This window comes from Lactuca sativa, chromosome 1, assembly GCF_002870075.4.
Source record: "Lactuca sativa cultivar Salinas chromosome 1, Lsat_Salinas_v11, whole genome shotgun sequence".
NCBI lineage: Eukaryota > Viridiplantae > Streptophyta > Magnoliopsida > Asterales > Asteraceae > Lactuca > Lactuca sativa.
In genome coordinates, this window is record NC_056623.2 from 185,276,902 (window position 1) to 185,291,780 (window position 14,879).

At 33.5% G+C, this 14,879-nt stretch overlaps 1 protein-coding gene across 1 annotated transcript; it reads left to right on the forward strand.

Annotated features, from left to right (window-relative positions):
- Nucleotides 1–9,086: 9,086 nt before the first annotated feature.
- LOC111893736 (CBL-interacting protein kinase 5) lies at nucleotides 9,087–11,022 on the forward strand. The gene has a single exon (XM_042899998.2). It carries the CDS (start codon nucleotides 9,403–9,405, stop codon nucleotides 10,849–10,851), a length of 1,449 nt encoding a protein of 482 aa, XP_042755932.1. The 5' UTR covers nucleotides 9,087–9,402; the 3' UTR covers nucleotides 10,852–11,022.
- The last annotated feature ends 3,857 nt before the right edge of the window (nucleotides 11,023–14,879 follow it).

Below are 14,879 nucleotides of genomic sequence, written 5' to 3' on the forward strand. Positions count from 1 at the left end.
CCCCGCCCCATCAAATCAAGTTTCATGCCACATAATCATCATATGGACGAAACATGAAGATGATGAATAAAGAAGGAATAGTGCATAAGTTGTTATAAAACTATTCGAAGTCCATAAATTTACCACTTTCCCGCCAACTCCTTAATAATATTCATATGAGATATGACATTTCGTATTCTTTTATGTGGTTGAGTGATCATTGATGTCATTGAACTTCTAAATTTCGACTTCTGCTAAGTTATTGTCATTCATTTTTAATATTTTGGTTCTTATTATAACATAACTTTCTTTTCTCCTCACGTTTTTCCATGTTAGTATTGTTTTATCATGGGTGAACTGACTATCAACTAGACGGAAATAAGAACCGATGAATTACAGCAAAAAGAAGATTTCCCATAAAAGGAAGTAGCATTTAGGTGCAATCACACATCCATCATAATAGTTGAATTTTCTCATCATTAATTTATTATATGCATCTTCTTTACTTTCAGTGTTCCAAAAACCATGTCCAAGAGTTAATATTTTCACTTTCTACAATTGCATATGCAACTAGGTAATTGCCATTGTTCGAATTATGCCCAATTGTAGTAAGGATCTGTCCAGGAAAGGGACCCTTCAAAAACATACCATCAAATCCAAGAAAATCCCTCAAACCTTTTTTTAAATCCCTTCTTCAATGGACCTAAGCATATATATATATATATATATATATATATATATATATATATATATATATATATATATATATACACACACACACACACACCTTAATAAGCATTTAACCTCAAATGCTGAAATTTAAGAGGTACAACTCATTAAACATCCTATACAACAAGTTTATGCTATGCATTGTCTTATTTTCTCAAGAAATCAGGATACGAAGGTTGATATTTACCTAGCGTTGTGCAATTTTCGGCAAATATATCGGGTTTTGACATGGCATGCCAACAGAATCGGTCAAACACAAGATACACTTTATATAGCATATTCACCAAATTCAGCTAATTACCACCTACATCCAATTTCAGAATGCCACCACCATCACCGGTTACCACCACAATACACATACCTGTCGCCACCATACTCAAGGCACACTTTGATTTCAGGAATCATCTTCTGTGATCTTTCTCCTCGACCTGAGACTCAGTTGTCATTATAAGCCATGCCTCTCTCTCACTCTCTCTTCTTATGTATCTTATTCTTGGTGATTTGGTTCAATTTTTTTTGTTGAAGGTTCTAGAGGTGGTGTTGGTTGAACAAACGACAACGCACCCTGTCTGGTAGTACCAGGTAATGTGACATCCCCATTTTTACGGTCAGAAAAGACCGATTTTGTTTATGCTTTATAAAAATCAGAGTACCTCTTTTAATAAAAGTGTTGCGAAATTTGTTCCCAGAAAAACATGATAATTGCGTTATCAAAGCATTTCTAAAGAAATATATTTTTATTCACTTTTAAAACATTTGGGATGTCATCGTCAATACAGAAACATAAGCATAAACAGAACTTACATTCATTTACACTAGTGATCTACATCTCTTTTAAATCTCTCAGTATAGTGTGACTTCATATCAACACCTGTGATATAAATAAACTGAGTGGGTCAGGTTGGGAAACCTGGTGAGTACATAGTGTTTTCAACCCACAATAATATGATTATTATGTTTAAACAATCAAACAATCAACCCAATTACCCATCCCCGTTATCTTCTTTACTCTTAATGATCTACACTAAGAATCAGTTATTTCTCATTCATTCATTCCTAAGGAAAACAACATGAAGTCCATTGTTGCCAATGACATAGTGGTCAAGTGCAGCTGCTAATATTATCACTTAGGTGTAGCTGCCAGAATTGAGACATTTTCTATGAGGCGCTTCTGCCGGTATTGACCTTTAAACGCTACTGTCATGGTCATAAGGCTCCCTATTAGGCGCAGCTTCCGATACTGTCCTTAGAGTGCAACTGCTAGGACGTTTACCATAGATCTAAAATATTTATGGGTTGTGGCGCAGCTGCCAGTGCTCATCTATAGGGTACTAGGTCCACTGCTGCCAATGTATACCTATAGGGCACTAGGTTCGTACTACTAATGTTCCTCTATTTCAGCTTTTATCCCTCATCATTCATCTACTCATGTTTTACCCAACATATTTTGTAGATATAAAATACTTTATACAGCTTACATCATTTAAAACATGTATAAAAATCTTTCACCAGCATAGACAGTAAGTATTTAGACAATATGCACCCATAGCACGTAATTTATATTAAATTAAAATACTTCATATTCATGTGTAAGATGAAAGGGACTATGCACTCACCTGAAAGGTGGTGACTCAACACTCGGACAACGCTTCGATACTCTCAAAACAATTTTCCTTCGATAAAACCTAGTATCAATACCACTAGGGTTTATTCTAACGATAACCGCGACAAATTAATAGTCTGACTATTATTAGTATTATATAAGCGTTAAATAACACTCAATATAACTCATAATAATAGCTCAAATAATTATTTTAAGGACCTAATAACATTACTATAATTATTTGAAATCTATATTAAAAATTGCGTAAGCGTAGCTCACTTACAGCGGATTTTAAAGAAAACCGGGTTTTGCTCGGAGCAGCGTTTCGAAACCGAAAGACCCTTTTTCTCGGGACTCCGGGAGCCTCGGGGTTTTGGGAGGCTTAGGGTACTTAGAGAGAGAAAGTAATTTAGAGATAGAGTGGAAAATGTGCAAGAAAGTCGGCAGCCTTCGCTGCCTTTTATAGGGCGAGCCTTCAGTCTACGCTGGGCGTACTGAAGGTGGTACGCGGCGCGTTCGTCGGATAAGATTGCCAGGTGGTGGCCTCCGAGTGGTGCGACATGGCAAAGTCTTGGACCGAACAAGAGCGAGGTACGCTGGGCGTACTTCGTTTCGGATGCGGGGCGTGATACGAAGGGGCTACATGGCCTCATCCGGTGCGAGGCTTGCTTCAGCGATGGACGGCCCTGATGCCGCCACGTCATCGATCTTGCTCCAACTTCACAATTTTTCCTTCCGACTTCTAAAAATCATAACTCTCGCATACGAGCTCCGTTTTTGACGTTCCTTATATCCACGCAAAGGAGGGAACATACTCTACAACTTATGTTTAGACTCTGTCGGCTAATTATGATTTATTTTAAAAGTTACATTATTAACAGGCCGGGACAGGATTGGTCCGTTAAAAATTCATAACTTCTTCATCCGACGTCCGTTTTCGCCCATCTTTTTCTCGTTATGCTACTATTAACGAGATCTTCGATTATCGTTTAGGTTGTGTCGGCTAAAAACCGCTCGATCTAATATTCGAATTTCGGGTTGTACACTGCTAAGCCGAAACTTCGAAAAATCATAACTTCCTCATACGAAGTCAGATTTGGGCGTTCTTTTTATGGATGCTCTCGGTTTAACGTATTCTACGACTTTCATTTAGATTGATAAGGATAAATCTCGCTCTATCGTAAATTTACTGTTTACGCTTTCCGGTGCCGTGCCGGTTCCGTCGCGAAACTTCGACGGGTCATAACTTCTTCGTTATAACTCGGATTTCGGCGTTCTTTATATGTACGGAACCCTTGAGACATATTCTATAACTCGGTTAAGGTTATTTATTCTAAATAATCTTTTGTCAAAAAGTCGTTTTTGACCCCTATTATCTCTAAATTGACTAGCCGGATCTACAGGCATTACAGGTAAGAACCCTAAATCGATTTATGTTTTATTGCCCTAACTTTATATATATTTCTAAAGTTTGGTTTAGATTATGGGTTCTTGCGGATTTTGATGTTTTGGTTTGGCTTTGGATTGCATTGGTTAATCACTCCAAAACTTGAATTCATAATAAGCAAGGGATTTTTTGTTACATGTTTATTTTCTCTAATTTCAGATTCACCAGATATGGGGTTATCATTCCTCAACTTGATGTTGGTATGTTGGTTTGTATTCACAATAAAATGTTTCAAAAAGCACCCAACGAACTGTAGCTACGATAGTATTTGATTGCTTCATTGTTTGTGCTCGTTATATGTCATAGCCTTACTGTTTAATCAATTTGATATTAAAGATGCCATGGTTTAGCAACATGTTTAGTTGGTTACTATTTTTAACATTTATCCTAGACTAAAATATAACTTTTTCATTGAGTTTTTTTGTTTACAGTAACTTACCATTTCTGGTTTTTTTAAGCCTCCTCCTATTGTTTTTCCAACAATACTCTGTCATGAAGCGATTGGTTAGTGATTCATCAAATTCAGTAACATGCTTATTCTAAAGCTTCCTTCCTTTCATGGAAAAATCCAAACACACACACACACATACACACTGCTATTTACTCATCCTTTCTTTTTGCTTTAATTTTCTATGTTTTTCCAACAATACTCTGTCTCGAAACCTTTGCAAGTTCCCTGGAAAGGGTGTTCATATATCTACCATATTAAGCTATTACAACACCCAATTGAGTAACAAACTAAGAACATCCATAAAGTTCTTAAATCACAACTATAAACTTCTTAAGCTACTATTTCCTTAGTATGAAACAGACAACAAGAACACCCAAGTAACAACAGGTCAACAAAAACAATACCAGTTGCATCACCTAAGATAGTATAATGTTATTATTGAGTTTTGGCATCCAGGTAATAGCATCAATACTTATTTTTCTTAGATATTGAATTAATGCGGGAAATAGAATTGTACTTTCAACTTTCAATCTGAGTTAGTTGTTCTTGACTTTGTCCTTTTGTTGTTCTTGGTTAGTTAGTTTGCTAGAAGTTGGGTTCTTCACTTTGATTTGTAATTTTGTAGATTTTGATCGTAGATGTAGAAAAATCTACTATTTTTCATCTTAACAAATTATATGACTTATTGTTCAGGAATATGAAAAAGTCAAAAGAGAACTCGGTGGATGAAATTCAATTATGGTTATTATCATGAGTAAATGACATAGAGTTCTTGGGGAAGCCTTCCTCCCATTTCATCAAAATCTGACCATTTTACCATTGGCTATGTAGAAACTATAGAAAATGTGTGTGGTAACTTTGTATTATGATGGTTTCTTGTATGTATTTTAGTAAAACAACTTTAATAACATGTATTGCTCTAACTTAATCTTATTAAGATATTATTATCTCGGTTAAAAATTATGTATTACATAGTAACTTAATCTCATTGTGCAACAGTGCAAGCTCCTGATATGAGTTAAGTGTTGCTTTCAGCTTTCGATGACACTCTAATTTTTTAGTTAATCATTGATTGTGGTGAGTGATTTTCCTCATGTGTTAGTCTGATTTTGAAATACACTTATGATCTCATTTTAATCCATTAAAAACGATCACAGAGCTCTTTACCAAAGATCATAATTTTAACCCTTAAGTTTACATAAAAGTTAAAACTATACAATTTTTAAATTTTTTATATTTGAATTATCCACTTATAAAATTCATTAATTTAAAGCATTTGATGTATACCTTTAAATTTTGCAAAAGGCAAATCTCAAATTTTTTCTCTTATATATACTTTAAAATATTTATATTTCATTGGGGATCATTTAGTAGTAAACACACCATTAATGATTACAGATAAAGTTTAAAGTATATTGCTTATTGATGACATACCATATTATATATATATATATATATATATATATATATATATATATATATATATATATATATATATATATATATATTGTTGATGTAGGTTGGAAACTAATTGCTAAAAGAAAGTTATCTATGTATTCATTGTAATATAATATTTTTTTCGAAAGGGAGCTATTTTTTTTTAAAGGAAATTATTTTTTGAAATGAAACTATTAACCGGTTACTAAAAATGGGAACTAATATTCGGAACGAAAACATTCGATAAAAGTAAATTATTCTTCGTCTGTCGTTTAGATTCAATATCCTATCTACACAAAATAACTAATCGTTTCTACAAACTAATTTCTATATAAAATTTTTGCAACCGGCGCTTGGCGCGGGTAAACAGTTTGTGTGTGTGTGTGTGTGTCTCTCTCTCTCTCTCTCTCTCTCTCTCTCTCTCTCTCTCTATATATATATATATATATATATATATATATATATATATATATATATATATATATATATATATATATATATATATATCAGTGTTGCAGAAATCGGCCTTGGCGGCCGATTAATCGACGATTAATCGCTTGGCGACCTTAAACCGATTACGATTAGTGTGTTTGGCGGAAATTCGTCAAAATCGGTTAAAGTCGGCCTTGGCGGTCATAGGCGGAAATTTTTTTAAAAATTCAAAAAACTTCAATTTTCAAATATTATACCAAAATTTTAAAATTTCAAATTTTTCTGCTTTCAAATTTTAAAATATTAAACTAAATTTTAAAATTTTAAAATTTTAAAATTTTAAAATTTTAAATTTTCAAATACTTAGTTTTTTAGGGAATCTTAATTTTTTATATAATTTTATTAATAATTAAGGGTCCTCGGTTAATCTCCGATTAATCTCCGTCTAGTCCGATATATATATATATATATATATATATATATATATATATATATATATATATATATATATATATATATATATACACACACACACACACACGTTTGAAGATCCTTGTTTCAAAACACAAGTTGGGTTTCCACATTTATCTTCACATTTGTTCCTGGATTCTTTGACTACAATTCCATAACATATTCTCTCAAAATACCATATTGCTTTTCATAATCACCATAAACAAATTGTTTTGCCATAGCTTTTTCCCAAAATACTTCCATATTTGATATTAAAAGTGAATATCGTTGTACCAAGTCCTCCTGTAAAGCATGTGTAGGGATCTTGGGGTTACTTTCAACTTGATGCAATATGTTGTTAGCTAGAAACTTAGATGAACAAGCCCTCACTGTCCTTGTTTGCAAACAAGAATGACAATCTTCATATGTTTTGACAGTCCAAACTTGTTTTTCATCTACCCTAGATATGAAAAGAACCCTTGGACAAGTTGTTTTCTTGGAATGTACTAAATTGCCCTTACCTTTATTACTGCCACTAGTCAATTTAGGAACAAAACCCCTACACTTTACCCTAACGCTTGTCTTGTCATTCTTTATATAATGTAGATCCCTCCTTTCTTTTACATAGTAGTTGGCAATAATTTCTCTGATTTTTTTTCTTTTCCTTGAAAGTCTGACCAATCTTAAAAGCTTTTGTGTGAGCCTCACCTAGTCAACCAGCAACTGGTTTTAGAATGGATTTTAACAATTTCTTTCGAGGCTCTTGTTCACTAGCAAATGACTCAAACACATTATTATCTAAGACTTCTAAAGGAGGTCCATCTTCAATGTCTTCATGTTCCTCTGTAGTATTGTTTGTCTGATTAGGCTGCCCCAAGTCAATGTCTTCATCAAGTACACTACAGAAGTTGATCATGTTCACCTCCATATCATCTATCAAAGGTTTCCTCATCAAATAGTGTTTTTTTGCATCATGCAGACTATGAAATTCACTTTCATATTCACCAACCTCACAATCATATTCATCATCTATAATTGGTTCATTATCTATAATTGGTTCATCATTCATGACTGGCTCATCAATTATGAGTGGCTCATTACCTTGTGCCATATGGAACAATAGACCGGGAGTGATCTAGTAATTATGAGTGGCTCATTACCTTGTGCCATATTGTTCATTATCACTTAGGAAGGTCCACCAAATGTTCCATATGGCACAATAGACTGGGAGTAATCTAGTTTTTTCCTAGAAGATCCAACATCTTTTCCCTTCTTTTGGTTCCTATCCAGTCCAGGGGACACATCATTAACCAACTCCTCAATAATAACCTTTGTTGGGCATAAAAAATAATTGTTAACCCTTGTATGCCCATGCTTTATGTAGATACTTAATAGGTTATTATTTTTCCACATAAGTTGACAATACATGCACATCCCCATCGTTTCCTAGAGGTAAAAGACCAAAGTCCAACTCTACTTCTAGAATAAGAAAATGATAATACAAAGTTTGTCTGTCTACGTATTCTATTTCTTGAACCATTGTATCCGACTCATGCACGAAGAAAACGTCAATATCTACGAACCATTGTTCCATCTATGTACCTTCTCCCAGGGCTTTTCGTGAATATCCAATCATGATGGATTTTCAGTGTGAAGTAGTTGCTTATTCCCTCCGAAATAAAGAATAACAAAAAAAATTCAACTATTTGGACGTAATTTCAAATCGAAAAAATGTATGATCATGTTAGTAAGTCACTTACGGTATAACCTTCCCAAATCATAGTTTAATGCTTTCATGTGTTGGGAATGGACCAATCATAGCGTTAACACCATTATCGTTTTCAATCGAACCGAAAGAAGATCCTTGCATTGCGTTGCGTTGGAGAAGATGATGATGAATGCGAAAGGATAATTGGTAGCTGGGAAAGATGATCTTTGCAATTAATTGAAAAGATCATCCGTATATTATGTGCATAATGAAGGATTACAGTGGCTGTGAGATGAAAAGACAAAAATACCCCTACACTAACGGTACAAAATTGACGGGGTTAGGGTCAAGGACCAATCGCGCAATGAACTGAAACCATAAGGACTAGTGGCGTGACTTTTTTCTAAGAAGTCCTCAAAGTGCGATAATTTGTAAACCAGAGGGACCAATTGTGAAATTTGTCTTAAAACTAACTTAAGCAATACATATTTTTAACAACAATATAACTAATGTGTTTCAAGATGAAATAGAAACGAACAAATGGATGCCTAAACCATACGACCATATGTGAAGAAAACATAAATGAACTTATATATATTCGTGGGTAATAATATATGTCGAATTAATTTGAACGGTAGATAAATTTAGGTGAATATTATTGATTAATTAAAAATTGAATAGCTTATAACAGAAAAAGTCAAATAGTAATGTGCACAAGTAAAGGAAAAAATCCTAATTCAGAACCACATGCTGCTCGTCTCGTCTTCTCCTCACTCCGCAAATCTCTAAAACCAAGACTGGTTCCCTTTAACATTAAACTAGAAAATTTAGCCATGTATATATAGTAACGTTTGTTTCATATACAGTTTTAATGGCCATCAAATCAATCAATAATTTCCATTTTTAACCAAAATATCCTCTTGTTTGATGAGGTGATGAGAAATTAGATTCGATTTTGCTTTCATTTCATGGTTGCATCTCTTACCCTTCTACATCATACGACGTAAGTTTGTGTTTTCAGCAGCTTTGCCTAATTGAGGCAAGGTTGCCATTTCTGACACCCAGTCCCTCCTTCCATCGCTAATTCATTCTAGTTCTTGATATACCCATCTATCTTTCTATCTACATTTCTGTTTTGTTTAGATCCGAAAGGACCAAAAGAATTTATGATGGATACCAAAAAAGGGACGATCTTGATGCAAAGATATGAGATAGGAAGGTTGCTTGGCCAGGGGACGTTTGCAAAAGTATATTATGCAAGAAACCTGAAAACCAATCAAAGCGTCGCCGTGAAGGTGATAGACAAAGAGCAGGTTATGAAGGTGGGATTGATTGACCAAATTAAACGTGAGATCGCAGTTATGAGGCTAGTGAAACACCCAAATGTGGTCCAACTTTACGAAGTAATGGCTAGCAAAAGCAAGATTTACTTTGCCATGGAATATGTTAGAGGTGGCGAGCTTTTCAATAAGGTGTCCAAAGGGAGGCTGAAGGAGGATGCCGCTAGGAAATATTTCCAACAACTGGTGGCTGCGGTGGACTTTTGCCATAGCCGTGGTGTCTACCACCGTGACCTCAAGCCTGAGAACCTCCTCCTAGATGAATCCGGCAACCTAAAAGTCACAGATTTTGGATTAAGTGCATTGTGTGAGTCAAGAAGACAGGATGGTCTCTTGCATACAACGTGTGGAACGCCGGCTTATGTTGCCCCAGAGGTGATTAACAAGAAAGGATATGATGGCCAAAAGGCAGATATTTGGTCGTGTGGGGTGATCTTGTATGTTCTGCTTGCTGCTTATCTTCCATTCCATGATAACAATCTAATGGAAATGTATAAAAAGATTAGCAAAGGGGAATTCAAATGTCCACAATGGTTCGCTCCTGAGGTAAAAAAATTACTTTCGAAAATTCTTGATCCAAATCCAAGCACACGGATTACATTGGCTAAACTCATGGAAAACCCTTGGTTTCGAAAGGGATTCAAGAAAATCGAGGCCTCAAAATCATTCACCAATGAAAGCCCATCAAAAAGTTTTATTGATTACGAAAATGCGATAAGATACATGGATACTCCAAAGGGTAGTTATAATAACCTTAAGGAACTCGACGATCCAAAACCAATGTTATCACAATCACCATCATTTTCTTCCTTTTCACCTTCATGTTCAAAAGAGGCTTTGAAGCCGACGTCTATGAACGCGTTTGATATCATATCGCTATCTCAAGGGTTTAATCTTTCTGGTTTGTTTGAAGAGGGTGGTTCAGGTCAAAAAAAGGAGTCCCGTTTTACAACAAAAGAGCCTGCATCAGCGATTGTATCAAAACTTGAACAAGTAGCTGAGACGGAGAGTTTTGGGGTTTCAAAATCGGTAGATGGGACAGTGAGGTTGCAAGGGAGTAAGGAAGGGAGGAAAGGGCAGTTAGCCATAGATGCTGAGATATTTGAGGTGGCGCCATCATTTCATGTGGTGGAGATGAAGAAATTGTCCGGCGACACCTTGGAGTATAATAACTTCTGTAACCAAGAGTTGAAGCCTTCTTTGAAAGATATAGTTTGGACATGGGAAGGTGAACAACAACGTGATGATCAACCCCATATACCTAAACCCAATTAATCATAAAGATTAATCATTATAATGTAACCCTTTTTCTTCTCGGTTTTTGCTTTGTATCTATTTTTCTTTTGTTTATTGTTCTCTCTCTCTTTTTTTCTTTCTTTTTGTGAGTTTTGAACTCTTCAAAATCTCTTTGATTATGGGGTTTTAATTAGGCGTCTGAATGTAGAACTAAATTTGGATGTTGCAACTAATGACACAAAACTGTCTGATTTTGCATCTCTTGTTGGCCTGGTTGATCTTAAATAAGGCCATCTTTCTTTAGTTTTAAATGCATATGAACGGTGTCATATTATATTTGTCTATTGGAGTGTTATCAAGGCTGAAAGGCATATCAAGATTCAATATTTGATACAATTTTACCATTTTATTTCAAGAATGCGTTGAACTCTATAAAGTTTAATAAATATATATTTGAAAAAATTCAAAAAATATAGTATTTTTTTCTATTATGTTGTTCAAAGACCATTGAAATCTAAATATATTGAACGCCAACTTTGCATCATGTTATGGCATGTATTTAATACGATTAAATATCAACTAGATATCGCAAAATATTTAACCATTCGTTAACTATGTATTATGGGTACTCTTACCAAAACTGAGAGGTGTCAAATGTAATTACTAATAAAAACTAAAATTTATATTTCATTCGGCAATCATTCATTTTCTTTATTTATGATGACAAACTATCGTAAATTAATTTAGAGACAGATTTTAAACAAAATAAGGTATAAGGTAACCAATCATAATATAATATATTATGTTGTAATTTGTCCTATTGTTTGGAAGGGTAAATAAGATAGAAACATTTGCTTTTACAACATGAGATACCCACAACATGTTCACATCTAGGATTTAACCTGCTATAGCAGGTCATAATGGTCATATGTGAATACTTCCAACAAATTTGTTACCTAGATATGTACAAAAAAAGATAGTTACCCAGATGTGAACATACCGAAAAGTTAATTACCTTAATAAGTCATATTCCCTATTAGATTGTATCTAATTTAAAGTACTAGAATCTCAATGTTGTTAAAATCGTTATCCTAATGATCCGTCAATTCCATTTAGGTAAAGCAATCATGATCTTATTAGGATCGTTTTTCGGTAAGATAACAATAAGATTGTAGAATTGTTACTATTTTTTTAAAAAAAATTCAAAAATAATTTCTTAGACTAACTATGTAGGACACCATTTTGAATTGTTTATTGTTGAATGATGTATTAGATATGTATTTTTAATTGTTTCAACTTTTTATTGTTAACTAAATGGTTAACGGATGGATAAACATGTGTTCTTTTATGTTTAAAAATGCTTTCAGTAAAATTTTACGATCCAATTCGATCTTACGTTTACAATCTTGCAAAACAGAAAATGATCATATATAATATCATGATCTTAACAACCTTTCTTGCATTGTTTGGGAGTTGAGTAAGACCACAAGGTGTGCTTATTTTTTAAATTTTATTTTAATGGTGTCACAAATAGTTTTCTATTCACTCTTCTTTTATTCTTTAAACCCCACCAAATTATCACCTTTCACTTTTAATTTTTAAAAATAAAATTAATTTAATTTTAAAGACTATAATAAAAAATGAATATAATTTATTAAAAATGATTAATAAATACAAAAATTAATAAAAATAGAAATATTTCATTATTTAAAATAAAAATTACATAATAAAACCTAAAAAACATAATAAAAAATAAACAAGATTTAAAAAAAAAAAACATGAAACAATCTAGGGAAAATATTTGTTCATTATTTTCTTCATCATCCTCAAAACTAGTTCGAGGGCCTGTCCCCAAGATTGTAAGTATTTTGCATCAAGAATTGCATATCTTCCATTACTTTTCTTTCTCCACGTGCTTTTCTTTTCTGGCAAAAAAAATATGTCACATGTCAAACGTTCTACTTAATTCAAATTGTATCGATCAAATGTCTCCGCCATTTTCCGCATTTCGTCTGCTTCTCTACTGAAATCTGATGCATTGGAAGAAGACTCACTCCCCTTCCTTTTTGCTTTGTCCCTAACAATCGGTCAAACAGTTTCTTCTAGATCGAACTCGTCGTCATCATTTAAATCTAACCGGACATGAGCAGCGGAAGAAGTTGTGTATCCACTTGAGCCTTTTTTTTTGTTCTTTTTGTAGGAGCTCCTCCAACAGTCATTATATTTGAACAACTTTCTTGTTTCTTCGCGAAACAAATGAAAAGGCACTTAAAGAATTTATTCATCACATTGACCGCTTCTCCTTTGTATGTTATGGTTGTTGTACAACTCATTCATCTTTAAAAGACATTTCGTGATATCTCGCCACTTTAAATTTAGTTGGTGTTTAGTACAATAGTTATCACCTTCTGTAAGGTCACATCTTACGATATAATGAGTCAAACACTACACGATGACCACCAGCACCAATGCCAGCACTAGATCTTATCAGTGTCAGCGTAAACCAATGATCTTTGTCATTTTTGTATATTAGGTAGTTATACACACACACACACACATATATATATATATATATATATATATATATATATATATATATATATATGATCTGTAATCTTAGTTATTAGGATCAATCCTTTACTTAGATAGTTATACATCCATTGATTAGTGGGATTTCAGTTATTGTAATCATATAGATTCAACATTAGGTGAAACACTAATGTAAGTATTGGTGACCGTCTTTGTGACCTTGTTCTCTTTCTGAGAATCCTTCTTTCTTAGTGAAAGTATCTTTTTGATTATGTTGTCCTTCTGTTCTTTGTTTGTTCTTCATTATTCATACTTGAGTATATTTGATCTATACAAACCTCCAATTGGTATCAGAGCAGGATTTCTAATACATGCAAGATTCAAAAGTTTAATATTTCTTCAAAAAATCGAAAATTAGATGAAGAAGAAGAAGAAGAAGAAGAAGAAGAAGAAGAAGAAAGTTCAGACATCTAAAACTAGTATCTCTTTATCTGATCAAAAAAATTCGAAAGTGAGGTTAGAACTTTTGTTCTAAGATCTGTTCAAGATTCTGAAGTTCAAACCTATCTCAGAACCTTGAAATCAGAAAAAGAATAGGAAGAGAAGAGTTCAGAAACCTGGAAGCAAATGTCCTTCTTTTAGATCAGAAATCTTCAGGAGAAGTAAGGTATGTTTCAACATCCAAAGCCCAGTTCCTAGTCAAACCTCCTAGTAAGTGAGTTATGCTTACCCTACTTTAAGTATAGCTTGTGTTTAAGTTCAATATCATTATTATGAACTTATAAACAATATATATATATATATATATATATATATATATTATAAAATATAATATACAAAGTGTTATTATAATATTTGTTAACTACTCGCGGTACGAGGAATCTGGTTTGAAGGGCTGCATAGGGTTGTTGGATTTCTGAAGTGTTATAATGTCAAAATGGTCCTACCCTCCAGTGTTTCATATCTGGCCCATGTCTGTACATAGTGGTTGAAAGTATTGTTTAACATTTATTAAATAATATCGCTCATAAATAGTCGCAATAAATATTAGACTAAAATCTAGCAGTAATGATACTAGGTTTCGCCAAAGGAAAATAGAATTGTTTGAAGTGAAGCATTGCCCGAGTTTGGAATCATCACTTTAACAAGTGAGTGCATTGTTACTTTCATCTTACACATAGATATGATGTATTTAATATAAATTACGTGCTATGTGTGCATATTATCTATTTTCTTGGTATCTATGTTGGATGAACAAATTATACATGTTTTATTCGATTTAAACTGTATATGTATTTTATACCTATAATTATGATGGGTAACGATGGGTAGATGAAAGATGAATGAGATGAGAGACGAAATATGAGATGAATGATGAGAGATGAAAGATGATATAGATGATGAGAGGTAAAATATGATGAGAAGCAATGACCAAATCAATGGCCCAATCATTTAGCAAAGTATAGATGACAATCACAAACTATTCTAGACAATCCAATGGAACCCTAGCAGGCTCGCAACCTGTTGGTGTTGTGAAT